Source organism: Taudactylus pleione, unplaced genomic scaffold (assembly GCF_031769625.1).
Source record: "Taudactylus pleione unplaced genomic scaffold, aTauple2 ptg000053l, whole genome shotgun sequence".
Classification (NCBI taxonomy): Eukaryota; Metazoa; Chordata; class Amphibia; order Anura; family Myobatrachidae; genus Taudactylus; species Taudactylus pleione.
The window spans coordinates 11,296,999-11,324,947 of NW_028284455.1; the positions used below are offsets into that span (position 1 = coordinate 11,296,999).

General features: G+C 42.2%; 1 protein-coding gene across 4 annotated transcripts in view; it reads right to left on the minus strand.

Annotated features, from left to right (window-relative positions):
• TBC1D5 (TBC1 domain family member 5) overlaps positions 1–27,949 on the minus strand; it is a 728,182-nt gene that overhangs the window by 450,961 nt on the left and 249,272 nt on the right. For all 4 annotated transcript variants that reach the window (XM_088463373.1, XM_088463358.1, XM_088463381.1 and 1 more), the window contains one exon: positions 18,221–18,346. In XM_088463373.1, coding sequence (XP_088319499.1) covers positions 18,221–18,314 — 94 coding nt within the window. In that variant the 5' untranslated portion in view covers positions 18,315–18,346. The remainder of the gene's footprint in view (positions 1–18,220; positions 18,347–27,949) is intronic.

Below are 27,949 nucleotides of genomic sequence, written 5' to 3' on the forward strand. Positions count from 1 at the left end.
GGCGGGTGCGATCACTTGATCAGTGACGTGCACCACCGGACCCAGAGACAACAAGCCAACACCTCCTTATGAGGTAATATTAGTTACAAGACGAGTGATGTAACTAAGGGGAGTTTACCTTCCCATTTGATAGAAACCGATATCATTGGTACTCCTAGGTCATGTGATGATTTGTTTACTACACATGACCAGGAAGTAAGCTATACCTCCAATTACCACAAGGTAAATACTCTAAGATTTAGGATTACTGTATATAAAACTGACAATTAGAATAGTTTGCCTTCTATTAAAAAATACTTATTTATGAATGCATATATATATATATATATATATATATATATATATATATGTATATTATTTCTTTTAAATGGAATGGATTGAATTACACAGATGCTTTGATTAGAAGCCATACTGGTTAGGGTATATAAATCCCTTCAGGAGTACAGATCATTATCCTTTGAAAAAGCTGTGTGACACACAGGGAAACGCGTCAGTAAGAATCTGTACTAGGACTTTGTTTGCATTGGGACTTAGTCTTCATCCTTAAACACCTGAACCAAGCCTCGGATCTTGTGTTACCAACTGGATTATACTGCGAGTTTTTTGGTCACCTACAACGCACTCAGCAACTCTAGCCACAAAAGGTCCATCTTCACTAAGGGACTATCAACGTGCAGGACCATTTCTGCTAAAGACCCCTTCATCCCTGGATTATAGTGGTAATTATATCAGACTGTCTGATACCACTGCAACAGTATATCTATGTGACATTAGCCAACCAATTCCAGTACTCTAAAGGTGCGTACACACTGGGCGATATTTTGGACGACAAAACGATAACGATATCGTTAACGTTCAATCATCCAAAATATCGTTCAGGTGTTGCGCAAAAACAATCAACGACAGCGACCAGCGATGCGCACTTCCGCTGATCGTTGGTCTTTGACATTCATCGCCTGAACATGCAGGCCAACCTGACGATATTGTCAGGTTGTTGCATGTTCGGAAAGAGGGATGGAACCCGGTACTGAACGATATCGTTCATGATATCGTTCAGTGTTTGTGCTCAGTGTTGTTAACGACACTGAGCACACCCCTGCCTGGGACACACTAGACAACGTCGCTCATGGAGCAAATAGTCTAGTGTGTACTCACCTTAAGAGGCTATATGAAGAACAGGTGTTTTTTATATTATATTACAAATTGATACTCTACTCTTAATTTGATTCATATGTATTATGTTATTTATTGCATGATACAAATGGCCATATGATTGTATGACAATCAATTTTATCTACTAATAAAAAAAACTTTTTTTATTATCCCATTCTATCTTATATATGCATTCTTTATATGAAATATTATAGCACTGTTTATTACATTTCTATCATTATATCACTCTGAGGTTGACTCATCTATTACAGCAGCTTTATAGACACTACCCTATGCAGCGCCTGAATTAGAACCTATTGATAGTTCTTTCTTTTGTAAGTGCCTAGAACACTGGAAGCCACTTTGTATGTGGCTATGATGCTAATAAGGATGCAAAATTCAAGAAAAAGCATTAAAATCCAAAAATGGCTACCCATGGCAGAGCATCTAAGTAGCGCCAGGCGTTTCACGCCATATGGTGTAAAAAGGAAATGTGTATAAGGAAACATCTGTATAATGAATAAAGTAGTAAGAAGCAAACTGCTTTGAGTTCCAGGGCATCTATTATTTGCTTTATAAATAAAATAAAATAAATTGCAATAAACAACATATAACATATCTATAAAGCTATGAGGTTCATAAACTGTATTAAATATGACAAACCAGTATGGTTTTACTTTCATGAGCCACTTTATTCACCTGTATTGTGGGAATGTGAACAAACACCGGTGATGTCTAATAATCATTGTATAATCAGTGCTGTATTTAGACAAAATGCCGAGAGCTGTCATTTGGTAAAAGTAAGTAATACTTCAATACTGTTATTATCTTCTTTCCCCTCCACTTCATTTGCACCTGGCATTTGATTGCCAATATCACTCTACATCAGGGTGCAATCCTTTGGAGGGAATATCTAGAAGAAATACAATGCTTTCAACTGTTAGTATTTGCAGTGGACTTACTAAATCACACAGCACTAAGTTGCAGTATCTAGAGATTTGCACATCAACCAACCAACCAACCGGCTGTATTAAATACCATCTGGCAAAGACTACTGAAAGATGAAGATTTAAATTAGATACACATACTTTAAAAAAAAAAGAAAATAACTTTTGGGAAAAATAACATGCGGAGTACCCAAGTTAATGTAGCTCTCAAGAATCTCAATAATGCTAAAAATTAATTCCAGTGATATCAAGCGATAATTATTAAATTACCAAAGTCCTCCGCTTGTGAATATGTACGTGCAACAAAGAAGTTGTATTACATTTCTGAGAGCTAACTGCAGTTGGCCCTGAATCGGTTAAAATGCAACCAATTTATACTTTAAAAATATATTAGATTGTCCAAAACATTACTGTATATGCAATATAGTGTTTCCATGTTCTAAAAAAAAAAAAAAAACTTTCTGAAATGGAAGCTGGCTTTATATGAGAAAATGTAAAGTTTAAATTTTTTTGGATGGGGATATTTTTATTTGAATAGGGTTATTTTAGTGTAGAGCAGTGGTTCCCAAACTGTGTGCCGTAGCACCCTGGGGTGCCTTGGGACACGTGCAGGGGTGCCTCAGGTTGCTGGTCCAGCACCAAATCAAATTATTTATGGTCAATGTAATGTTAATATGTGAACAAACAGAAGTGTAAAACCTGTCCACCACCATATAACTGAACCTAAGGATGACAGGTAAGTACAATTTACTTCACTTTACTATTTTACTAGATTGTTTTATAAATTTCTCTATAAAAAACTTAAACTCAGGAGTGCGTGAAACCAATGCGGATACTCTAGGGCGCCGTGATTCAAAAACATTTGAGAACCACTGGTGTAGAGCATATGTTCTATACAACAAGCACACTATTACACATACACCACTTTATTTCTTTGTATATTTATGCTGTAAGTAAAAATGGGAACAGGCAGGTTGGTTATTTGTTGCAGTAAAATTATATATTACGTACAGATGTGTCCACATACATCTATCCTCCATGTGCTACAAGTAGTGTCACTCATAACGCGGGAGCTCCGTGTGCCTCGGTAGTGCCGAGCGTCTTTCGTGCAACTTTTTACCTTCAACTGCATCTTATTCACGCAGTGATGCGTATAGCTAGCACAGGCAGCTAGTCAGCGTAACACTAACATAGCGTGTCGCATGCAGATACACATGCAGACGCACAGAGGACATAGGCATGCTGCATATCATTTTAATCATATTATAGGTCGCAGTATGAAGTTCTAGAATGATTGACAGATTATTGCTTATAAAGCACATATATAAAGTTATAAAAGTCTGTGAATAGATTTAAACATCTCAACTAAAATTGGTAGATTACAATGAATAGGTCTCATTATGAACTGACTGTAAAATTGAAGTAATTCATTCCATATGTCTTACCCGAGCCGTGTTTCCCATTATAGAGTGTATCAGCAGAAAAAGAAAACAATGTAAATATTCTTTATGAAACAAGCTGTTAAGTATGTTACAGTTCTTTTGTTTTTTGATTGGCTTATTATTTCAACATCCATCCTGCAAAACGGCAATTGATTCTTTCTGCTGCTTCCACTAACTACTTACTATACTGTACAACAATGCAAAGAAAAGCTACAGTATAGTGCTGGGCTCATCTGTACTGCCTCCCCATACACTTTGCTTTTGTACTAAATGTATTCAAGGGTACATCTATATTCTCATTAAAAAAAAATCAGACCTAAAAATACTTTATTATTATTATTATTACTACGTATGAACCCACCTCAATAGGTGAAGAGATGCCTGCAGATAATAGCTGCACATAGTTTACGGGCTGAAACCATATCTATGAGCTTATAAATTAGTAAAGGGACCTGGCATATGAGGGTCACCTCGGACTGCCTTATGCTCTGCCTTGTTCCCCCCTCCCTGCTGAATAATTACCCTGTTCTCTGTGTGCGCATCCGTCCTCTAAGGCCGGTCTCGTTGCTGCTTTGGGAGCCCTTGCCTTCGAGGCGCAAGCTCTGGCTCCCATTGTGCATGTCGGAGATGGGACAACAGACCATAGCGGATTATTATATAGAAATGGCACCAGCAGTTAAATACTGGGACATAAAGGGTTCACCATGGGAATGCAACAGAAAGGGGTCACGAAATTGTGTGTGCAAAGCGGCATACTACTTAAAGGGTGTGACCAGCCACTGTGAAAGCCTCTAATATATTGCACACATCACTCGCTTATTACCATAACCTTCTACAAATGAAAGTTATAGTTTAATTCATTTAATTCTAATCTAAAATATATTGTGATAGTACATAATAAAAGCAACACATAACACATACTAGGCAATAACACAAACAGATAACTCTATATAATGTGCAAGAATAGAGCTTCTAAAACTGTGGGTCTGATTCAGAGCCAGACGCTCTTTGAGAGCGCTCGCTCTGAATCAGGGCGCCCCTGTTTTTTTTTTAAAGATGGCCTCCTGGCCGCTCACTAAGCTGTGGGTGACCACCCACAGCTTTAGCGAGCAGCCAGGTGATGGTCGCGATGATCACGACCATCGGGGCTTGCGACGAGACCCTTGTGGTAGGGTCTCGTTCCTGCAAGCCCCAGTGAGCTTTCTGCTCTAATAGAGCCGGAAGCTCACCCACCACTGACATCACTCGTGATGTCTGTGGGGTCACCCCCAAACGGCAGGCGTTCCTTCGCGAGCGGATCTGAATCAGGCCCTGTATACCCAGTACAGGAACCCTGTGTATTTCTACCTGGAGTTATTCTATATACAGTACGTACCTGCACCATGCTATAAGACAACCGTAAATGTTTTATACCAAGGCATTCAAACATTTTTCTTAGAGTCCCATATTAAGAAAATTACTTTGAATGGAGGGCCATGATTTTTTTTTCTCCTAGTTTGTTCCCTAGCAATTAGGTAGGGGTTCTTTGCTGATAAAATCTAATATGCCAGCCCAGAGCCCCCTTGTGTTTCTATATGCCAAACCAGAGACCTCTATGTCTATATAGGCCAGCCAAGAGCCCCCCATGTGTCATTATATTCCCATCCTATAGCCCCCCCATTTCTTTATATGCCGACCCAGAGGCTCCTATGCCTTCATATGCCAGCCAAGAGCCCATATGTCTTTACATACCAGCCCAGAGCCCGCCCCCCATAGGTCTTTAGATACCAGCCTAGAGATTCCCTTTATGTTTTCACATGCCAGCCCAGGGCATTCCTCTGGTATATCTATGCCAGCCCAGTGCCCCTCACTTATTCTTATATGGAAGTCCAGAGCCCCCTCATTATACGTACCTTAATGAAAATGTCCTCCTGTCATCCATCTATAGTTTGTCTCCTGTCTGGCAGCGGTTCTTGTGGTCCATCTACTCTCAGTCCATGTCACCACACTGACTCTGTCATGCCAATTCTGGAGGTGAATCTGTAAAGAGGGCCAGCCTAGCAGTGACATTGCTGTGCATTCTCCACCTCTGGTCAGATAATTAAGCTGCCACTCTTTTATACAATAAAGGAGCCTGGTTTCAACTGTAAGTAGAGTATTTCAGTGCCTAAATCTCAGACCCATCATTGTAGCCAGGAACAACCAGATCCCTTAAGATCACATAATCTTCATACTATAGTGGATAGCTCTGCCAAGGATGGCTCTACCTCCAGTCTACTAAATCCACCAGCACAATCCACAGCACATTCTGACACCCACATACACTACCACTTTACTGTTCTGTACCTCTCTGAACACTTACACCTCTCTCCCCTATGTACTCTCTTAGTCAATGTTCTCTTCTTTCAGTTTGCTTCTCCTCTCTAGATTTATAACTGTTGGGAGTTATCCATGGCCTTTTTATTTTTATGCCTGCTTCTTACTCACCACATCCAAATACAACAAGGGTGAAATGATCCCACAGCTGCTGATGCAAAATATCCATTTGTGTACACCAATATTTGTTCTAGTCAATAGTGTGAAACAAAGAAGGACTTACCCTCTTGTCAGCCCTGAGTACCTGCGTAATGAGACCGAGCCACACTGAACAATCCACTGGCTAAGCAATATTAAACTTTCAGCTCCTCCAGTCATTCTCCTAGCCAACAGGTCTCCCTGGCTGTGGGGCCAACTGGGGATATTCTTGGTGACCCTGTGGGGCAATCTGATACTGGCCACCAGTGACCTGATGTGTCTATATTATGTTATTATCTGGTAAATTTATAATATTGGTTAATTTGACAAAATGGCAATCTCCATTGTGTGTAGGTGATGTAAAGGGTCATATTCACAGTTGCTGCTGTCTTAGACATTGTAAAAGAATATCACATAAAGTAGTTATTGTGGTCCCAGATACTCCATGGCCACTGTCCAACATCCTCTGCTTCCTATTGTTATTGGGGAAATGGGAGATTGGTAAAGTATGCAGTTGGGAAGCCGGATTCCCTACTGCTTTACATCGGCGAGGGTTAAATGACAGGCATCTAAATCTAGACGCCTGTCATTTTACCAACGCCGGGAGACCAGCGCCCGGCATCCCGATCGAAGTGATGCTGGGCGTCAAGCGCGGACAGCCGCAGGGAGGGGAAGGGTTAGGTTTAGGGCTCCGGGGAGGGGACTTGGGGTTAGGCACCCCCCCCCCGGGAGGTTAGGGTAGGAGGAGGGAGGGTTAGGGTTAGGCACCTCGGGGGGACTTAGGGTTAGGCACCCCCCGGGGGACTTCGGTTTAGGCAGCGGGGAAGGGGGGGTTAGGTTTAGGCACTTAGAGGGGGGATTAGGGTTAGACACTGGGGGGAAGGTTAGGGTTAGGCACCCCTAAGGAGGGTTAGGGGAGGGAATTAGGTTAGTGAATACTTACCTTAGGGACGATCGGTATTTTCACCCATGTCAGGCAGCTGCTCTCGGAATTCCAACCACCGGACTTGTGTCCGGCGGTAAATCATACCAATTCCATTGGTAAAGACTAAGCAGCAAACAAAATTATTATTAGCAACATCATTATTTTAATTATTAGTATTGAGACCTAGCTCATCACTGTGATTACAGTTTATTTTTACTGTTGGTATTAAATATGCTAAGTGATAGTCCCTGTTTATCTTTGTTCCTATGAGACCAGGGATCCACTTTTGTATCAGCATTTAAACACTGCATTAAAGGTGTTAATTTACATTTTACGCACATTCAAGCCCACTGACCTCAAAATGTTTAACGTCACGTCACCAAAGTCTGTGTCAGGTCACTGGGTTTCCATTTTCAGAAGCTCTGTCAGTGAACTAGCCTTACAATGCAAAACATGAGCTATAATGGTAGGGGAAGCTAAATGAAGACTTGTCACATCTTTATCTATTACACTGGCAGAGGTATTTTAACAGCTTTACACACATCTAATGCAAAGCTATTATCCAAGGCAAATTGTGGCTCAAGTGCCTTCTATTATTTCATGCTGTAAACTGACATAAAATGGGATTTTAAAGTAGACATTTTGGGATACTGAAAAAAAATAAAATATATATATTTTATATATATTTAATTAAAATTTAAACCACCAGTATGAACTAATATAATGATTGTCATGTTCAAAATAGATCACCTTGCATATTACAATTAAATGTTTCTAGATCGTAAAGCTACTGCCTGTGGTTTATCGCAATGTAAATCACACTTAAGCACAATTTATAATTATAGATTCATGCTAAAGTATTCAAGGGCAGAGGAAATGTGTATATGGGAGATATTTATATGTGATTTTTATATATATCATAATTTTTTTAATCAGTTGACAGCTGTTTTACAGTATACAGCGATGCCAGCCTGAATGAGGGTCTTGATTACTTCAAGATTAGCTATCTTAAGTTTCTATTCATTTTAAGTGTTGTTAGTGTGAGGAGTCATTAGTCACTCCCTTGTCTCTTGGAACATCAGCATACATTTACATTGTTAATGAACATTTGGGGTAAATGAATTAATGGCACTCTTAAACATAAATTCAGACCTAATAACTTTCTGTGTCACTGGTGTGTATAAATTTTATCGCAGCCAAAACAGCCCTTCAAGCTAGCCCTACCAACTGCTTTGAGGTGTAATAAAAGTTAATAAAAAAAGCAAATTAAATACTGGTACGCAAGCTGAAGAATTGTTCAAATATATATAACCACATTTAAAGAAGCCTAATATACATAATTATAAATAAGTAGTGTGCCTTGCTTGTATTATTTTTATATTGCACACTTGCATAAAATAACAAAAAGCAAAAACAAATAAAATAGACTTGCCACTTAAAATGGAGGCACACATCTTGTGGACTGAACGAATATTCAAATGCTTGCAGCTTATCAATTGTCCAAAAATCAGTTCCTTCTGAATAGAAATCAAGATTCATTATTATTTATGTTTTTTGTTTTTTTTTATATTACACAGAACTTTACAGAGAATATTCAGTCATTCATATCAGTTGCTGACCCACTGGAACTTACAATCTATGGGCCTGATTCAGAGATGTACGCTAATCCGATGGCTAGTGCATATCTCCAATGTTTTGGGGTGTGCGCATGCACAGGACCTGTTCTGTACATGTGCCAAAGGGGTCCTGCGATCTCGCTCGCAGACCCCCCTAGCGGTGGAGCAGGGGCGGGGCTAACTACCGTTCCAGGAAATGGGGACGCCGCCCCCATTTCCAAGAGTAACGAGGCCAGGGTCTACGTCTGTGGAGGAAGATTTCCTGGCCTCGCAAGTGACCGATTAGAAGTGATTTTCAGCAGAAAGCTGTATTCCTATTGATGTACAGTAAGAACAGAGGGCCTGATTCAGCTTTGGGAATAGAGTGAGAAATAGCACTTAACTGTGAACCTGGACAAACCATGTTGCAATTCAAGGGGTGCAAATACATATTTTTTTTGCATGTAGTGTAAATACTGGCTGCTTTTGAATGTAGCCTACAAATACTGCACAGCTTTATTATTACTCTACAATTTACATATATAAATCTCTCTGCACATTTTAAATCTGTCCCACCTGCAGTGCAACATGGTTTCACCAAGATGACCAGTTGAGTGAGATATCTCACTCTATTTCCAAAGCTGAATCAGGCCCAGAGTTTTAAACTTTTTTTTATACATTTCATTATCAATTGACAGCACAACTATCTCCTCTAGTCCCAAAGTGCGCTGTCTTGGAATTATCCTGGACCCTCCCCTCTCCTTCAAACCACGCATTCAGCACCTCTCGCAGTCCTACCGTTTCCATCTCAAAAATATTTCCAAGATCAAACCCTTTCTCACCCAGGATCCTACTAAAACCCTTATCCATTCACTGGTCATCTCCAGATTGGATTACTGTAACCTCCTCCTATCTGGCCTACCTGCTACCCACCTCTCTCTAATCCAAACTGTCCTCAATGCTGCTGATCGTTGGCTCATCTTCCTCTCCAAATGTTCCACATCTGCCTCCTCTATCCTGCAAGCCCTCCACTGGCTCCCTTTTCCCTTAAGAGCCAAATTAAGGTTATTAAACCCTTTAGAATGTAAGCTCTCATGAGCAGGGCCCTCTACCCTCTTGTGCTACTTCTTAAACTGTCATCTACTCCTCACTCGAGTGCCTAACACCTGGTTGCTTACGCCCTGTTGCTTATTCGAGTGTTATGATCACTCATGCAGCAATGTATTTAAACCTCGTCCTGCAAGTCACTTGTTGCTTGTACACTTATTTGTCTATGTACTTTGTAAAGCGCTGCGGAATATATATACTTTCGTATATATATATATATATATATCGCATTGTTCACAAAGTCGTGTAATGGATAGCCGACAAGGACCAGCGATGCGCGTGCACGCTGGGTCCTTGCTGTCCCCGACTGTCTACTGAAAATGCCCGTCAACCTGACGACGCTCGTCAGGTTTGGCATGTTCAGGGATAGGAGGTCGGGCTCCTTCACTGAATGACGTTAAGTGAACGCCGTTCAGTGCGGGCACCGCACCTCGGCGACATGAAGGTCTGAACGCTAGACGTTCAGACTTTCAGGTTACATAATGGATAGGCCACTTAACTTTCTGTGGGATCTGTGAGTATCTGGAGTAGAAAGATTTGGAAATTGATAATTAAAAACTCCAGTTCTGCTCTAGCAATGTCCTAAAGCAGGGGTATTAAACATGCAGCCCTCCAGCTGTTGTGGAACTACACATCATAGCATGCCCTGCCACAGTTTTAACATACCATCATAGAAAAAAGGTGGCAGGGTATGCTGGGATGTGCAGTTCCACAACAGCTGGAGTGCCTTATGTTGAATACCCTTGCCCTAAAGGTTAGGGCAGCAGCGTCAAAGGGTTTATCTACAGCTATTAAAATGTTCTCTTCAACATTTAGTAATGCTGCTGCTGTTGTCTTCTGCTGACACTATTGTTGCTTTAGCCTTGCCTATCATCTCAAGCTATAGTGATGTAGTAATCCCACCTATTTTGTGGTGGCTCCACCTACAGTTGAATTGGTGCCGCCCATGTGAGGCCACTTCCAGAATTTTTTTTCAGGGCCGCCCCTGTGTGTGTGCCTATTGATGTGTAACGTTTTTATGAGGTTTAAAATGTGTGAGTTTGCAAAACATTCCTGCAGTATTTGCGCTAATGCACCTAATTGCTTCAGAGATAACAGAGCATGCTTATCACGTTTCATTGTGGCTTTTGTAAATTCAGCGGATTGGGAGAGGATTTGCGTTAAAAATACACAAGTCTCTGTGAAGTTGAGGTGGGACTTATTTTGTCCTAATTTTTCTAGGCTAAATGCAGGGACATATATAAATATGCTCCACTTTACGCAGAGTGTGTGGCCTTTTTCCACCATTTCCAGGGATAAGCAAGTTCTAAAAAAAATATATATAGAGATTTTTGCCTGTCTATAGTAAGACAGGTTCTTATTAATGCATCTCCTCCACCTCTTATCTCATTAAGTCCCCTAACAGAGAACAAGATTTTACTCTAATCTATCGAGCTCCTTCTATTAGTAGGTGAAAGAGTGCTCCCAGTAAACAACGACTTCTTGACCCCTAATCTATGGGTTGTGATGTCAGGAAATAGCATTTGCACTGCATTCACACAGTTTTACACTTCTGTAAATAACCCTTATGAATATTTCAGGAGATGGGTTTGCTGTTAATGTGGGAGTCCTAACATATGCAGCTGCAAACACACATTGCCCACAGTTACCTGCAAGCATCTACCACTACAGTATTTCAGTAAAACAATCGTTTCTACCTTCAGCGCCTGAGCTGCCTACAAACCAAATTATGAAAACGGTTGCACAGGCAAAATGTGGTATTTTCCACAGCGTTTAAACAAAAGTTGCTTCTACTTCCTAAATAGTACTAGATGATAAAACAGTACTAGATGATAAAACAGTACTAGATGATAAAAATCACAGTGGTTGTAATTGATGACAAAAAAAATGTCATGCCCCAAATCTTGTTCTGGAATATAGGTTAATTTCAGAATACAATCCCCCAAATTTAAATCCATAAACCGAATTGTCCTCATGCACCTAGCCTCAATACGCAATGTCGCACGAAATGCCAGGTCCTATGCGACTCTGCTAGTGCCGCGTGTCTAGTTCGCCCGAAAATACGTCTTAGTATATTGCACACAGTGTTGCATGTCAAATTAATCAGTACAGTCTCCTGGTGCGTCCTAGTCACACCACATTGCGACTAAGACGCGTTTTTCTGGCAAAAAGATGCCCGGCGCTAGTAGATTCGCATGAGACCTGACGCTAACAGGGTCTACTTGGTGCGACTGCAGCAAAGGTGTATGAGGACACATCTGTAGGTGTGGCTTCTGAAAGCACAGGTGTAAGACGTGTGTGTTTATGCTTATTACAGTGCTGTAGAAGCTCTCCTTATCATCATCATCACCATTTATGTAACGGAGTTGCTGCATTAGGCAGTTTATTAGGAGAAAAATGTAAAAAGTAACCCTCTCCGACAGATGCATGTGGTAAGTACTTGTGTCTGCTGCATCTGGGAAAAGAGGAGGAGCGTGTTTTACACAGCTGCCAACTGTCCCTAATTTCTTGGCAACAGTGCCGGTTTCTAAAGATATGTACCTGGAAATGTCACAACTTTATTATTCTACATCATGGATTATTTTTTCACCATCTATCCATTTTATTTTGACTTTGTAGCTTTGCAATGATTCTGGCAGATTCAGAGTTGAAGGCAAGTCATCCGCAGTTGTACTAGCATTGCGTACATGGAACTAATGTAGATAAATCACTCGCATGTGTACGCAGCTGTGCTGTGGGACCACCTTTATCAGTACAATTAGTTTCATAGTGCTCATGTTAGCTCACAGTATTCCCACTAGGCTGCTTGAGCGGGGTGCCCCGTCCTGCCCGATATTAAAAGGGTAAAGGGATGAATTCAATTAGGTGAGAGTTTTCAAAAGGTGAAAAACTCTCATACTTCGCCTTATAATTCACTCACTTCGCCTTCATGCACACATCCAAGATACGCACAATTGCATTTGAAATGCGAATTCGCACTACTCGCAGTGAGAGTGTGTGAATTTTGACCAAAAAATTAACAGCGAAAAATAGCAAGAAAAAGTGGCTAGACTTCCCTGGATCCCAAAAAAGTGAAAACTTGGGGCCTGATTCAGACCCGCTCGCAAGTGGGTCGATGTTGTGCACTGCGCATGCGCACGACGGCGGGAGCTCCGTCGTGCGCATGCGCCAGACGCGACGAGCGAAGGACTTTCCTTCGCTCGTTGTGTCTGATCAAAGGGGGCGTGCTGTCGATGTTGATTGACAGCACGCCCCCTTTGGTGGGCGTGCCGGGGGCGTGCCTCCCTGACGGAGGCGTTCCCAAGGGAACGCCTACCGTCAGAAGCCGGCCCACTGACATCACTAGTGATGTTAGTGGGAGTGATTTTGGCTCTGATAGAGGCAAAATCACTCCGGGCCTTGCGGTTGAAAACCTCAACCGCAGGCTCCGGCTCGCAGTGGCGATGGTCGCGATGGTCAAGACCATCGCGGCCAATAAACTGCACGCTCGTATATGCTGTGGGTGGTGACCCACAGCTATACGAGCGTCCAGGAGGACGCTCCATAATTATGGAGGGCGGCCCTCATTCAGAGCGTGCGCTCTGCTCAGAGCGTACGGCTCTGAATGAGGGCCCTGGTTAGCAGAATCATGTAGAAGACTGTTAGCGGGCCATTAGGAAAGTACGGTATGCTTTTAAAAGGTGTCAAACGGCTGATTTATTGTGCTTTTTTTTTTTTTTAAAAAAGCACAATAAATGTAAACAGCTGTAAAATTTCAATGGAATTAAATGGGAAATGCAAAAAAAAAAGTAGAAAAAAATAGATGCTTTTGGGGTAATTTTAGGCAACTTTAAAAAATTTAAAAAAAATGATAAAAAGCAATTATTTTTCTTTGAAATAAATACTTTCATTAAATTTGGGATGTACTACTTAGAATAAAAAAAGAAAAACTTATTTTGGGGTAATTTGAGGCCAAATATTTTTTTCACCCCAAAAATGAGATGTAATTATTAGCCCAATTAAGCTAATTGAAAAATTATAAATGCCAAATTAGTCATTAGGGGGGGGTGTCCAAGGGGTCTTGATATTTTTACCTTAAAATACAGATTTTCCCTACCTTTTCCCTGCTCAGAGAGGTGCGAACAAATACAGGCAAATTTACTCTGAAAAAGAAATGAGATTTTGGAATTGAATTGCAAATTTGCAGTGATTTCACCTTGCGGGACCAAACTCACACCTAATTGAATTTCCCTCAAAATGCGCCTGCCCTTTTAGCAGTGCCCCGCAAAGACAGCCTGCCCCATGCCTTCCCCACCACCAGGCAGCAGTGTCCCACAGGTGGGAAAAGTTGCAGTGACTGATCACCGCCGGGTGAATAGATGAATAGAAGCAGTGTGCATTCGTACAGCATCTATTCACTGAGACGGGAGAGCATGTGGGAAGGCCGTAAATGCTGGGCACGCCCCCAAGGGTGACGAATTGGAGGCGTATCACAAGGTCACGCCCCTCCCTGACCAGTCACGTCCCCTTTTCGGGAGAGCGCATAGACTCCCTGCCAACACCCTGCCCTGTCCGCAGTGAAGCGGGAACACTTTCACACATGCACCAGCGCTCTCCCTGGTGCAATAGATTCCTCTAAAAGCAGGCGTAATCACACCTATGTACCACTCTGCATAGCCTGCAATTCCACTAACATGCACTTGCTAAATTTTGCCTACATGCAAACAGCCAATTATCACCCAGCTACACCCTTTCATCTGTGCTACATACATACACTCAAATCCAGAGCATGTGCAGTACAAAAACACACATGATCGTCCGCAAAACTAACTTGCATTCTACTCTGCATCAGTCCCATTATAGAAATCATTTTATGGTGGGGACTATCCTGCGGTCTGCCTTGGAGAAAACCATGGGGCACGTGCTTAGATACACCTACTTGGTAGAAATGAATGGTTTTATATACTTGAGACTATACTACAGTATATTTCTGGGTAACATTATGAAACCACTGGCAGAATTTGTATATTTCCATTACAGGTTTTAAACATCTTTTAATACCCAATATAATCAAAACCTTGCTTTGGATGACTGTAAACATAAACTAAACATCATAAAAAATAAAAAGAAACCAAATCCTCATACAGTAGGTATCTGCTTGCACAAAGAAATCCCTTTATAATTATCTTCATTACTGGCTTTTGTCTCTAACATTATTGCACGATGCAAAATGTACCAGCAGCAGAGTAACAGTGACGAACGCAGAGGTTCTAATTAGACACCACTGTAAGGTTTCCAGGATTATGGTTAAAACATAGCAAAACACAACTAACAAAAAACAGTACAATACATATATAATTGCATTGTATAAATATGTATTTTGATATTTCATGTGTGTGGGCAATTTATGAGAAGCAGTTTTGTAAATATTACAGATCATTCCATTTGTGATTATCCAATTAGCTCAATGGCTTTCTAGGTGTGACAATTTATGTTCTTAACATTGAATATTCTGTACTGCACATATGCCGGTTAGTGTCTGCATGCGGGCGTTTAGGGGCAAATTGGGGCTGGTGTAAGGCAGCGTCGGCCCCGGTTTTTGGAGTGCTGAAGCCAGTGGCTGCGTTCCTTCACGCAGCTTCAATGGCTTCAGCTGCGTGAAAACACCAGCCATTTTGAAACCTGAAGGTTACTCAGAAGACTAATGGTCACACAGAGTGATCCGATGCTGCGTCCTATTTGCGCAAGATGCCTCCTGTGGCAATAGCATATTTTAGCATCGCTGCTGTCCAAAGACACAGCAGCGATACTAAAAGTGTACAACTCTGAATCAGGCCCACTGCTGCTAAGTAAGTGTATCTAATTGCATCCTGTGCAAAACTTCTTCAATAAATAGTAACTTATATTAACATAATGTAAGATGATACAACTTAGATCGAAAAACAAATATAATAATTTTATTGTGCGATTGGTCAATATGTAAAAATGGGATGCAGTTGGCATCCCGGCGCACTGAATGCCGGCACTCACAAACCCGGTTCCGGAGTCCCTATAGGGATCACAATCCTAGCTTGACAATGCCGGCGGCTGCGATCCCATACGTAAATTTTAGGGTTAATATTAGATTTAGGTGTTAGGGTTAGGCACTAGGGGGGGGGATTAGGGAAAGGCTGTGGGAAAGGTGGGTTAGGATAAGGGTTAAATTACTTACCAGCAGTTATCGGTATTTGAACCATCGGGATTCCGACCACTGGCATTCTGTGCACCAGGAACGCGTACCCAACAAACAGGGATATTTTTAGGCACAGAGCTATAAAACTTGTGACTGTTGCAGGATATTAGGGGCTACTGACAACTAGGTACTAAGTCCTATTTTTTGCGGGGCAGATTTTACCTTTAGGAAATAGCAAACATATGTAGGGCAAGGCAGCGGGCTATAGAGACCAATTAGCCGGCGGCATCCTGAGTCACACTGGGCTGCAATTCAGTTACCTATGTGTGGCACCTGAGACAGTGCACAGCTTGCTCTGAATATTGGGAGATACTCTGCTGAATAACATCTCCTTGCTAATAACTGCTGATTAATAACAGAAAAATTACCTGGCCATTTCTATTACACTGTCCAGGAATACAATACGGTACTGTAAGAACTACATTCTGTATATTTAAATATATTCCTGATCAACTGCTGCAGACTAGGCCAGACTGACTCAGGGCCTGATTCAGAGCCGGACGCTATTTGCGCTCGCTCGTTCAGAAAAAGGGGCCGGATATTTAAATAGAGCGCTCGCTCTTTGCGGTCTATTGACGCCTCTATGTCTGAACGAGCGAACAAAACATGCGCTCACTATTTAGGAAAAAACGCCCCTTGGCAGCTCGCATCCTACGTCATCTCCGCTATTTATTTGATTAATCGAGTACATCGAAAGGCGTATGAACTGCTCGCAGTGCTTGTGGTTGGATTTTCCTACCGCAATCATGCGAGCAGTTCAGGCTAAAAGACAACCAAGTGACGTGGTCAATGACGCTGCTTTGTTAATTATGCACACCCTTAAAACGCCCGTTTTGACCGTTTGGCACGCCTGCGTTCTGATCTCCACTCCCCGTTTTCAAGCACCTTCCCCTGTTACCACCCACAAACGCCTCATTCTGTCACTCAAATTAGTAGGCATTCGCTATTTTGCGAGCACACAATTTTCGACCGCACTGACTGGTTCGCGCATGCGTACTAAAACCCATACGCATGCGCAGATGTGTGAACATCGCTCGGAGCGAACGAGTAGCCGCTTACGAGCGGCTCTGAATCAGGCCCTCAGTCTGTTTGACTTCCAATGTAATACACGTGCACTTTATATTAACTCTCTTTTTAAAGTTTTGTTTTGTTTGTTTGCTTCTTGTGTCACATTATATTTTCCTTTACCTTGTGGAATACAGTCAGTGCAGACTCAGAGCATCAGCTCTATGACATGCTAACATGTTGCAATAGCACCCTCATTATTAAATGGTGCTTGGGACAGCCCAGTACATTTAGGAGAATATAACACAAAGTAACCAGAGGGTGGAGTTCTACCCCACTCTCTATAATAATCTGCTGCACAGTGTAAATCATCTCCATATTCTTTTATGTTTTAGATAATAAAGGAAGCTTCTGCTGCTCGTCTCCGAGTTGTTACCATATTTTTTCGTATGATGGGACAAAAGCAAAAATCACAAAGCTGTAATGCAGTTAATGACCTAGCCATATAAACATACCAACCAACACGGTGACTTTTTCTTGTAAATGTTATAAAGCAGCTTTTTAGACATCCAGAAGCTGGGCACAGTGTGTTCAGCGTGAGACTTCAGTGGAATGCACAGCGCAGTTACTTTAGATTTAAGATTACAAATAAATCTCACTTCCTTGGTTCCAGATGCACATGTTCAATGACTGGAAAATTAGTTTAGGTGTCATGGTGTATAACAGACTACTCGCAGAATGTTTTCGCGACAAGGATCACGTTTTAAGCAGCTTGTTAGGCTCATCACTTCCTCCAACTAGGTTGTCACTGCTAGCAAGTGAGGGAAGAATACAAGGAACACTGACACATAATAACAGTTTTCTCTCCCCATGTAGCTCTCTGTTGGATTAGATCTATTACCCTAAATTGAAAGAACTGCAAACTTTAACTACAATTATTTTAATTTGATTTTTATGGTCTTAGTAATAAAGAGCATGCCTTGTGTCAATCAAAGAGAAATAAGATTTTTTTTTTTAAAGTACTGCACAAACTATAATAGAAACCCATCAAATAAAATTATAGTTAGGTAATACAAACATATGACTTGGTGCAAATGGAAACTGTGTTTTAGTAAAAAGGTCACAATGTATGAAATCCAGCAGTTATAATGTGTGTTTAAGTGCACACTAACACTTTGTTGCTTCATTAAGGTTCTAGTATTTTGCATTGCATATGATTTAGGTATCATGGGAATAACACTATTCACAATTTGTATACAGTATGTTAATGTAACTTGTTCAACACAGGGATTTTTGTTTAATTTTTTTTTTTGTGACATGAGAAAGTGGCAATTGTCTTTTACCTTCATCGTGTTTTCCTATATCACTCTGTAGAGGATCAAAACCGACTTCTTCCGACTGCAAAGGGTGACGTGTTTGGGGTGCTGGTTCTTGCATCTTGCAATTCACATTAAAAAAAAAAAGTATGGCTGCAATAGAAACAAGGGACAAAGATTTGTAAATCCTCTATCTATGTTTTTCAAATTACCCAGACTAAACATAAATAAGACACTAATCAAATTCCAATTTATAATTGTAGAAATTAATACACAGATTAAACACACAGGGCCTGATTTAGCATTGCAAGTATATCGACCACAAATGGGTCCACTCTCCATGCTCAGAGATAAATGTGAATAGCCGCCTGCATTCAAAGTCGATCAGATCTATGCAAATGCACCACGCCATTCATCCTCGTGTGTAAGTATAGTAGCCATCATCACTATCAGAGCGCATTGGTACCAGCCTTATTCTTGGTGCAAAGGAATGATCTGAAATGGTCTGAAATCGGACGGGACTCTACATACACACTCAGAATAGCCCAAAACTCCATCTACACGCCTGAACATTCAGGAACACTCATCTACTGCCAGGCTGACCACAGTACTAGACTCATGTCCTCCATAATAGAAGACCCAAGACAGCAATGTAGTGCATCCGCCATGGAAACACTGATACTACAGGGGCTACTTTCATTAGTAAAAGTAACAAAATCACAGCTGGATGTGAAGTTTTATTACAGTGGTATACAATGTATGCATGCTATGGTAGAGAGGCAAGGCGAAAAATGCTCTTTGAGGGTCTTACACCTTTTTCAAATCCAGTTTCCTTATATATACTATTATGCCTTGAAAACAGAGTTGATTAAAGACCCTCATTGCCCCTAAACAACAAGCACAAACACTGCACGTGTGGAAAGCATTAATGTACACACTGCCTGTTATCATTACCAAAATAATATGGCAAAATATAATATATATATAGATATAGCTATATAGATAGAGAGAGAAAAAAACTCAAGTGCTTCAATCGTTTTCAAGGATGCACTATTATAGAAAGACTTTAAAATACTAGATCTAAATTCATTCAAGTAGTAAGCGTAAACTCTGGATCCCAGACAAGTAAGCCATGTGAGATGATCACAACATGCTTGACTTCTTGTTTCTGGACTATTAGACTGACTGCCCTCTTTCCTGTAATGATGAAAGTAAATTATTAATTTTCTGTGAAGCTGCTTACATAAAGTTCTATTTGTATGCAATACACATAAAATAATCCAGCCATGTATAATGTGGTCATTAAACCTTTCCGTAATGTGCTCTGCCTCTTAAAGGGTTAACAAACATCTCTTAGAAGAAGACAGTAATAGCTATGATTTTACGGTGTTTGCGACTGATATGACAGGATGTTAAGTAACCCTCGTATTACAGGATTTTACGTTTGTATACTTTTTTCATGTTTAAAGAATATGTGAGCTACATATTCATTGACATTAAGGGTAGATGTACTAAGCGTTGGAGAGAGATAAAGAGGAGAGAGATAAAGCACTAATCAATCAGCGTCTAACTGTCATGGATAAAAACACAGGTACTACGCATCACATTTTAGATGCAGTACACCCCACCACTTATAGGGTACATACCGGTGTTAATAATGGCTGTATGTACCTAGAATAGCGATTAAAACCACAAAGGACAGCTCTTCCGAAAAGAGTTGTCTTTTGCGATGGTTGGACTTCCAGGTTTATGACCCAGAAGTCCGTCTGCAAATGCATCATATGACGTGTGCCGAGGGGGACACTGGGAGAGATCCATTTGGATCCCTTTCAGTGACCATTGCGGTGAGAAGCCCATAAACTTCTATTAGGTAACAGCATCTATAGATGGCATTGCCTAACGGGTCAAAGCTCCAGAAGGTGTTGCATTCCGTAGCTTGGTACATATGGGAAATACAGCCCAAACTCAGAAAATGGCAGTACATCCTGCCTACAGCCTGTAAAGTGAGTTAGGAGCTGATTGGTTGGTACTTTATCTCTCCCCACTTTCTCCTTTCTCTCTCTAAAGCTATATACATTTCCCCCATAGGGCTGTATTCAATTAGCTGCTAAATCGTCCGATTATCGCCAAATAACTGCGAAAACAGCAGATTTTTGACAAAAAACAGGTGAAAAAGATTTCACCATCTCAGACCAGATGAAAAAAAAAAGAAAGCAAAATACCTATTTTTGCCTAAAAATGTGGGGATTTCTTTTAGAACTCATTGGTACCCCCCCCTCCTAATGATAAATTACCCCAATTGTTTTTTGTAAGTTGGGTAATTTGCAAAAAAAAAACTTTTGGAGGAAAAAGAAAAAAAACGTTGAAAATGGGTTTAACGATATGGCTATGTCAAGGGTTTTAAACATTGCACATGGTTGCAGCAGGCTCTGTTTTAACGTTTTTTAAAAGTGCGCTTTTACGACATGAAAAAATACTTGCACCCATTTTAACCTACCCCAAATTTACGTTGAACAGTAATTTCCTTGGGAAAAAATTTGCTTTCTATAGTTTAACGTTTTTCGTATACGCAAATTACTGCGAACGGACACAATTTAAGTAGCGTAGTTTTTTATTATGGCCAATAATACACTTCTAAATTATTTTGAATTGTAAGCAGCCATTTTTTAGGTTAGGACGCAATTTCCTGCAGTCCTAACTTTTTCGCCTATTTTCGCTTGTTTTTTGATGAAAATCGGCCGTTTTTGCGACAAAAATCATCCGATTTCGCCGCTAATTGAATATGGCCCATAGTCTGATACCTTATGTCTTCTTTGCAAACAGGAATCTGTTAAGAACACATTTTAAAGTGCAGAAAGGTGTCAGGACCCGAAGTGGGGTCCTAGAAACTTTTTTTTTTTTTATTTCCACTGTTTGCTGGGTATGCTAAATCTTCTATTGGAAATCAACAATCTCAGGGACCAAATAACATGGGCGTACAGGCACTTGTAAACCCAGAACTATGCCATACTGGCACTAGTGCACCTAAAAGCATACTGACATCTGTAGCCCCAAAATAATCACATATAGGCACTCGTGGCCTAATATACAATTGCATATTGGCACTTGTGGTCCCCAAAACAATAGCGTACTGGAACTTGTGGCCCCTAAAACCATGGCATGTTATTGTTATCAGAAAATTCCTTATCCTTTAAAATTCTGTGATGTTCCCACACTACATAAATGGATATCTGGAAATTGCTAACTATCTTTTTTAAATCTTTATAGTCTACTATGTAACTATGTCCAAATCTGTTAATTTAAAAAACTGTACAGGTTATCAGTCATCCATCTGAACCATGGTGCATGCTGTAAATTACAAACGCCATTTGTTCTTCCTATTCTATATAACGCTTTAGTTGTAACTGAACTGGTTTCCCAGTAACTGATTACCGAACGAGATTAAATCATGCAGTATGAACAGTAGATGGCATAGCGCATCAGCTGCGAGATTCATTTCTCTACCAAGGAAGATTCCCTGTTATTACCGAATGCAAGTACGAAGTGCTTAACATCTCTTCATCTTATTTTAAACTAGGGGTGTGCACCGGCCACTTTTCATGTTTTGGTTTTGGATCTGGATCTTTCTTCGTGTTTTGGATCTGGATTGGTTTTGCGAAAACCACCCTTCCGTGTTTTGGGTTCTGGGTTTTGTGTTTTGGATCTGTATTTTTTTTTTAAAAAGCATAAAAACAGATAAAATCACAGAATTTGTGGGTTTTTCTGCTCCTATTCTATTATTAACCTCAATAACCTTAATTTCCACTTATTTCCAGTCTATTCTGAACACCTCACAATAGTGTTTTTATGTCCAAAAGGTTGCAGCGAGGTAGCTGGATGACTATGCTAAGCGACACGAGTGGACGGCACAAACACGTGGCCCAACTAGGAGTGACACTGCAGTGGCAGACAGGATGGCAGTTTGAAAAACTAGGCCCCAAACAGTACATAATGCAAAGAAAAAAAAAGAGGTGCAAGATGGAATTGTCCTTGGGCCCGCCCACCCACCCTTATGTTGTATAAAAAGGAAATGCACACTTTAGCAAACCAATCATTTCAGCGCCAGGGTCTGCCACACGACTGTGGCTGAAATGATTGGTTCATTTGGGCCCCCAGAAAACAAGCTGGCAATTAATCTGTCCCTGCACAAACTGGCTCTACGGAGGCAAGATTCGTCCTCATCCTCCTCATCCACCGATTCCTTACCCTCTTCAGTGTTGTGTACATCCTCATCCTCACAGACTATTAATTCGTCCCCGCTGAAATCCACCACCACAGGTCCCTCTGTACTTTCTGGAGGCTGGTCTCCCTGGAAGAGTTGATAATTAATTTTTATGAACATCATCTTCTCCACATTTTGTGGAAGCAACCTCCTACGCCTTTCGCTGACAAGGTTCCCGGCTGCACTAAACACTCTTTCGGAGTACACACTGGAGGGGGGGGGGCAACTCAGGTAAAATAGAGCCAGGTTGTACAGGGGCCTCCAAATTGCCTCTTTTTCCTGCCAGTACAGGTACGGACTGTCTGACATGCCTACTTGGATGCTGTCACCGATGTAATCCTCCACCATTCTGTCACTGGTGACAGTATCATATGCAGTGACAGTAGACATGTCAGAAATTGTTGCCAGGTCCTTCAGTCCGGACCAGATGTCCAAACTTGGTCCTGCCTGCCCTGCATCACTGCCAGCGGGTTGCTTAGGATACCTAAGTTTTTTCCTGGCAGCCCCAGTTGCGGGAGAAAATGAAGGAGGAGCTGTTGACGTGTCACATTCCGCTACAGCTGTTTTCACCAGCAGGTCTTTGCACCTCTGCAGGCTTGTGTCTGCCGGAAAGAGAGACATCACATAGGCTTTATCCCTAGAATTGAGCACGGTGGCCAAAATGTAGTGGTCTGATTTCAACAGATTGATCACTCTGGAATCCTGGCAAAGCGAATGAAGAGCTTCATCCACAAGTCCCACATGCCGAGCGGAATCGCTCCATCTTAGCTCCTCCTTCACTTTCTCCAGCTGCTTCTGCAAAAGCCTGATGAGGGGAATGACCTGACTCAAGCTGGCAGTGTCTGAACTGACTTCACGTGTGGCAAGTTCAAAGGGCTGGAGAACCTTGCACAACACGGAAATCATTCTCCACTGCGCTTGAGTCAGGCGCATACCCCCTCCTTTGACTATGTCATAGGTGGATGGATAGGCTTGAATGTCCTTTTGCTGCTCCACCATCCTCTGAAGCATATAGAGGGTTGAGTTCCACCGCGTCACAACCTCTTGCTTCAGGTGATGGCAGGGCAGGTTCAAGAGTGTTTTCTGGCGCTCCAGTCTTCGGCACGCAGTCGCTGAATGGCGAAAGTGGCCAGAAATTTTTCGGGCCACCCAAAGCGTCTCCTGCAGGTCCCTGTCGCTTTTCAGAAAATTCTGCACCACCAAGTTTATTGTGTGAGCAAAACATGGGATGTGCTGGAATTTGCCCAGATGTAATGCCCGCACAATATTGGTGGTGTTGTCAGATATCACAAATGCCCAGGAGAGTCTTAAGTGGGGTAAGCCACTGGGCGATGATTTCCCTCAGTTTCTCTAAGAGGTTGTCGGCAGTGTGCCTCTTACTGAAACCGGTGACACACAGTGTAGCTTGCCTTGGAACGAGCTGGCGTTTCTGAGATGCTGCTACTGGTGATGTTGCTGTTGTTGCTGCGTAAGGTGATACATCTACCCAGTGGGCTGTCACAGTCATATAGTCCTTAGTTTGCCCTGTTCCACTTGTCCACATGTCCGTGGTTAAGTGGACATTGGGTACAACCGCATTTTTCAGGACACTGAGGACACTTTTTCTGACGTTTCTGTACAGTCTCGTTATCGCCTGCCTAGTGAAGTGGAATCTAGACGGGATTTGGAACTGGAGACACACTACCTCCATCAATTGTCTAAATCCCACTGCACTAATGGCGCACACCGGACGCACGTCTAACACCAACATAGCAGTCAAGGCCTCAGTTATACGTTTTGCTTCAGGATGACTGCTGTCGTACTTCATCCTCCTCGCTAAGGACTGTTGGAGGGTCAATTGTTTAGTAAAAGTAGTGGTGTTCCTACTTCCTCTCTGGGATGATGAACGACTCCTAGCAGCAACAGCAGCAGCGGCGGCAGCAATAGGCGTAGCAATGCAGGATCCTCCGGAGGAATCCCGGATAGGAGAGTCAGTCATGCCAGTGACATGGCCTGCAGGACTACTTCTGATCTTGACTAAGGAGGAAATTGACGAGGAGGGAGTTGACGGTGTAGTTTGCAGGCGCTTGGATACAACAGGACAACGGGATTTAGGTGTCCCTGGACTGCTTACGGTCTTAGCCAAAGTTTCTGAACTTGACATTAACTTTTTATGAACGCGCTGCAGGTGCCGTATAAGGGAGGATGTTCCGAGGTGGTTAACGTCCCTACCCCTACTTATTTCACTTTTACATATGGTACATATGGCAAGACAGTTGCTGTCCGGATTTGGATAGAAATATTGCCAGACCAAATAGGTGGAATGTTTGATCTTCTGCCCAGGCATGACCGTGATGGGCTTTTTCATCCCACGGACAACAACTGTCTCCCCCGGAGCCTGATTTAAACAAACCACATCACCATCAGAATCCTCCTCGCCAACTTCCTCCTCAGCGCCAGCTACACCAGTATCCTCATCCTGTTGTACTTCAACAGTGACATCTTCAATTTGCATATCAGCAAGTGGACTGTGGGTGCTCCTTTCAGCACTTGCAGGGGGCGTGCAAATGGTGGAAAGAGCCACCTCTTCCCGTCCAGTGCTGGGAAGGTCAGGCATCGCAACCGCCACCACACTTGGACTCTCCTTGGGAATTTGTGATATCTTCTTTGAACGCACAGTTCTTCGCTGTGCTTTTGCCAGCTAAACTCGTTTGATTTTTTTAGCGGGAGTAGGGCTTCCATCGTCATGTGAAGCTGAACCACTAGTCATGAACATAGACCTTAGCCGTTCCTTGCCACTCCGTGTCGTAAATGGCATATTGGCAAGTTTACGTTTCTCCTCAGATGATTAAAATGTTTTTTTAAGGTCATTTTCCTGAACTTTGTCATTTGGGATTGTATGTGCCCTCTACAATGACATTGGGAATCGGCCTTGGCAGACGACGTTGATGGCATGTTATCGTCTATGTTATGACTAGTGGCAGCACCTTCAGCACTAGGAGGAAGTGGTTCTTGATCTTTCCCTATTTTATTTTTATCGGAGAAAGTTTGGTCCTCCATTTATGATATATACGTGCGGCTAAGGCGTACACAAACACAGAAAATACATTTTTATTTTTGTTGGAGACTAGTGCACTTTGTGGGTTACACCACCCTTTAAGAAATGAGCCAGCCTGCTCTTTACTGGGACACAGGCGCACGCTTGGCGCTGCTCCTTTGTTGATGCACGTGCAGCTACAGTGCACATAATTCACAAAGACAGAAAAAAAATAATTTTTTATTTTTTGTGGAGCACACTTTGAGGGTTACACCACCCTTTAACGGACAAGCCAGCCGGCCCTTTACTTATGGGACACAGGCACACACTTGGCGCTGCTCCTTTGTTGATGCACGTGCAGCCACAGTGTACACAATTCACAAACACAGAAAATATTTTTTTATTTTGTTTGGAGTGCACTTTGGGGGTTACAGCACCATTTAACGGTCAAGCCAGCTGGCCCTTTACTTAAGATACAGGCGCACGCTTGGCGCTGCTCCTTTGTTGATGCACGTGCAGCCACAGTGCACACAATTCACAAACACAGAAAAAATATTTATTTTTTTTGCACTTGGGGGGAGCACCCCTGATGGACAGAGCACCCCTTTAGGACTGGGACACTGCACAGGACTTTGGAGTGGACACAGCCCCTATGGACAACTGACTGCACAACACAGTCCAGCCAGCCCCTATGGACTTTGGAGGAGTGGACACAGCCCCTATGGACAACAGCAGCACAGCACAACACTACACTGCACTGCACTACACTACACAGCCCAGCCAGCCCTAACTCCCACCCTCCCTCTTCACTGTCCACAGCCGAGTGAGAAAATGGCGCCGACTCGGGTACCTTATATAGAATCCAAAACCCGCGAGACCCGGAAGGCGGGATGATGACATTTTGCCTCTATTTCAGATCCGAGTCAGGCGGGAAAAGTTGAGCCTGACTCGGATCGGCCTCGGATCGTGGGGGCTCGGATTTCAGAAATCCGAACCCGCTCACCCCTATTTTAAACTGTTGTCACATGTTTATTACATAGCCTTAATGAAATCACTTTATGTACGTACTGTGTCCTTTTATTGGAATAAACATTAATTCAAATCGTTTTTATGCATATCAGTTACACACTTTATGCGGTTTATACTGTAGTTTCAATAATGTGAATACTTTTTCACCAAATTTGGCTTTAGTACAATGGGATAACCAAGGGACAAACATTTGTTAAAAGTAATAGAATGTGATGGTAGAAGCTCAAATGTGTCAGATTGTGAAGTGCTGTTCAATGTGCTGTCACCTAGGGCCCTGTTGTGAAAGTAATTGGTACAAGGTAACTCATACTTGTCTACATTTATTTTCTCCTTTCCGGGGCAGTACCCAGTGGCGAGATGCAGCTGTTTGCTGATGGTGACGGGGCGGGAGGCTTCTCGTCATTGGTCCCCGAATTGTGGATCCATAAAGAGGTGGTGTCGCCAAAATGAAGCAATTCACAAAAATTTGGACATGTCCCCTCCCCATGGACCGACAATTTAGAGCATTATGCTCGTCAACCTGCCTATAGGAACTGGGTAGGATGTAGCATAGGGGCCTATTCATCATCGAAGGCCGTATGGCCTCCGATGATGAAGTTTTGAAATCGCTGCAAGAGATATTTAAGTATCCAACTCGCAATGGGGGAAAAGTGACACCGGAGAAATTCATCATTGCTCCAGTGAGGGGACAACTGCTCCGAAAAGCAGTTGTCCCCGTGGTTAGTGTCGCAGTTACTTCTGTAGCTGCGTTACTTACCTGCTCCCCATCTTCCCGGCTACATATGCGTGACTTCGGGTCACGCATGCGCAAAGAAGCAGGGGAGCTGGTGAGGAGGCGGCGGAGGGATCTGCTCGGATCCCTCTTCGCATCCCCGGAACCCCTTCCCATAGGAAGGAGCAGGGATCCGAGAACAAGTGCCGTCTATCAGACCCCTCACGATGAATGGCCCGGTAACTTAAATATGCGTTTCCGCATGGCTACCGGCCCATTTATCGTTTGATGAATAGGCCTCATAGTCATCTACTCTTCTGGAAGTCTGGAAATTTGTGAGTCTCCTGGACATTCTGGGAGAGTAGGTAAGTATGGGTTAACTGCAATAACTAATACACATAAATAAAGACCCCCACATATCAGCAATTGATTGCAAGAATTCTGCAATTTGCAATCGATAGTGTATAAAAATCTTTCCCTTTTTCAATCGATTGTGGCAATTCTGCAATCGAAAAGGTAAAGATTTCTATACACAATCGATTGCAAATTGCAGAATTACTGCAATCAATTGCTGATGTATGGGGGCCTTATATCAGGGATACATCAGAAGTCTGACTGTGAGATTTGCTGCTCATATAATGCCTGATTCAAAGATGGCCGCGATTCCGCCCTCATATATCTAGTTGTAAAAGTAGCTGTAAAATTAGTCTTTATGTGAAGAGTTTGTGGCTTCTTTAT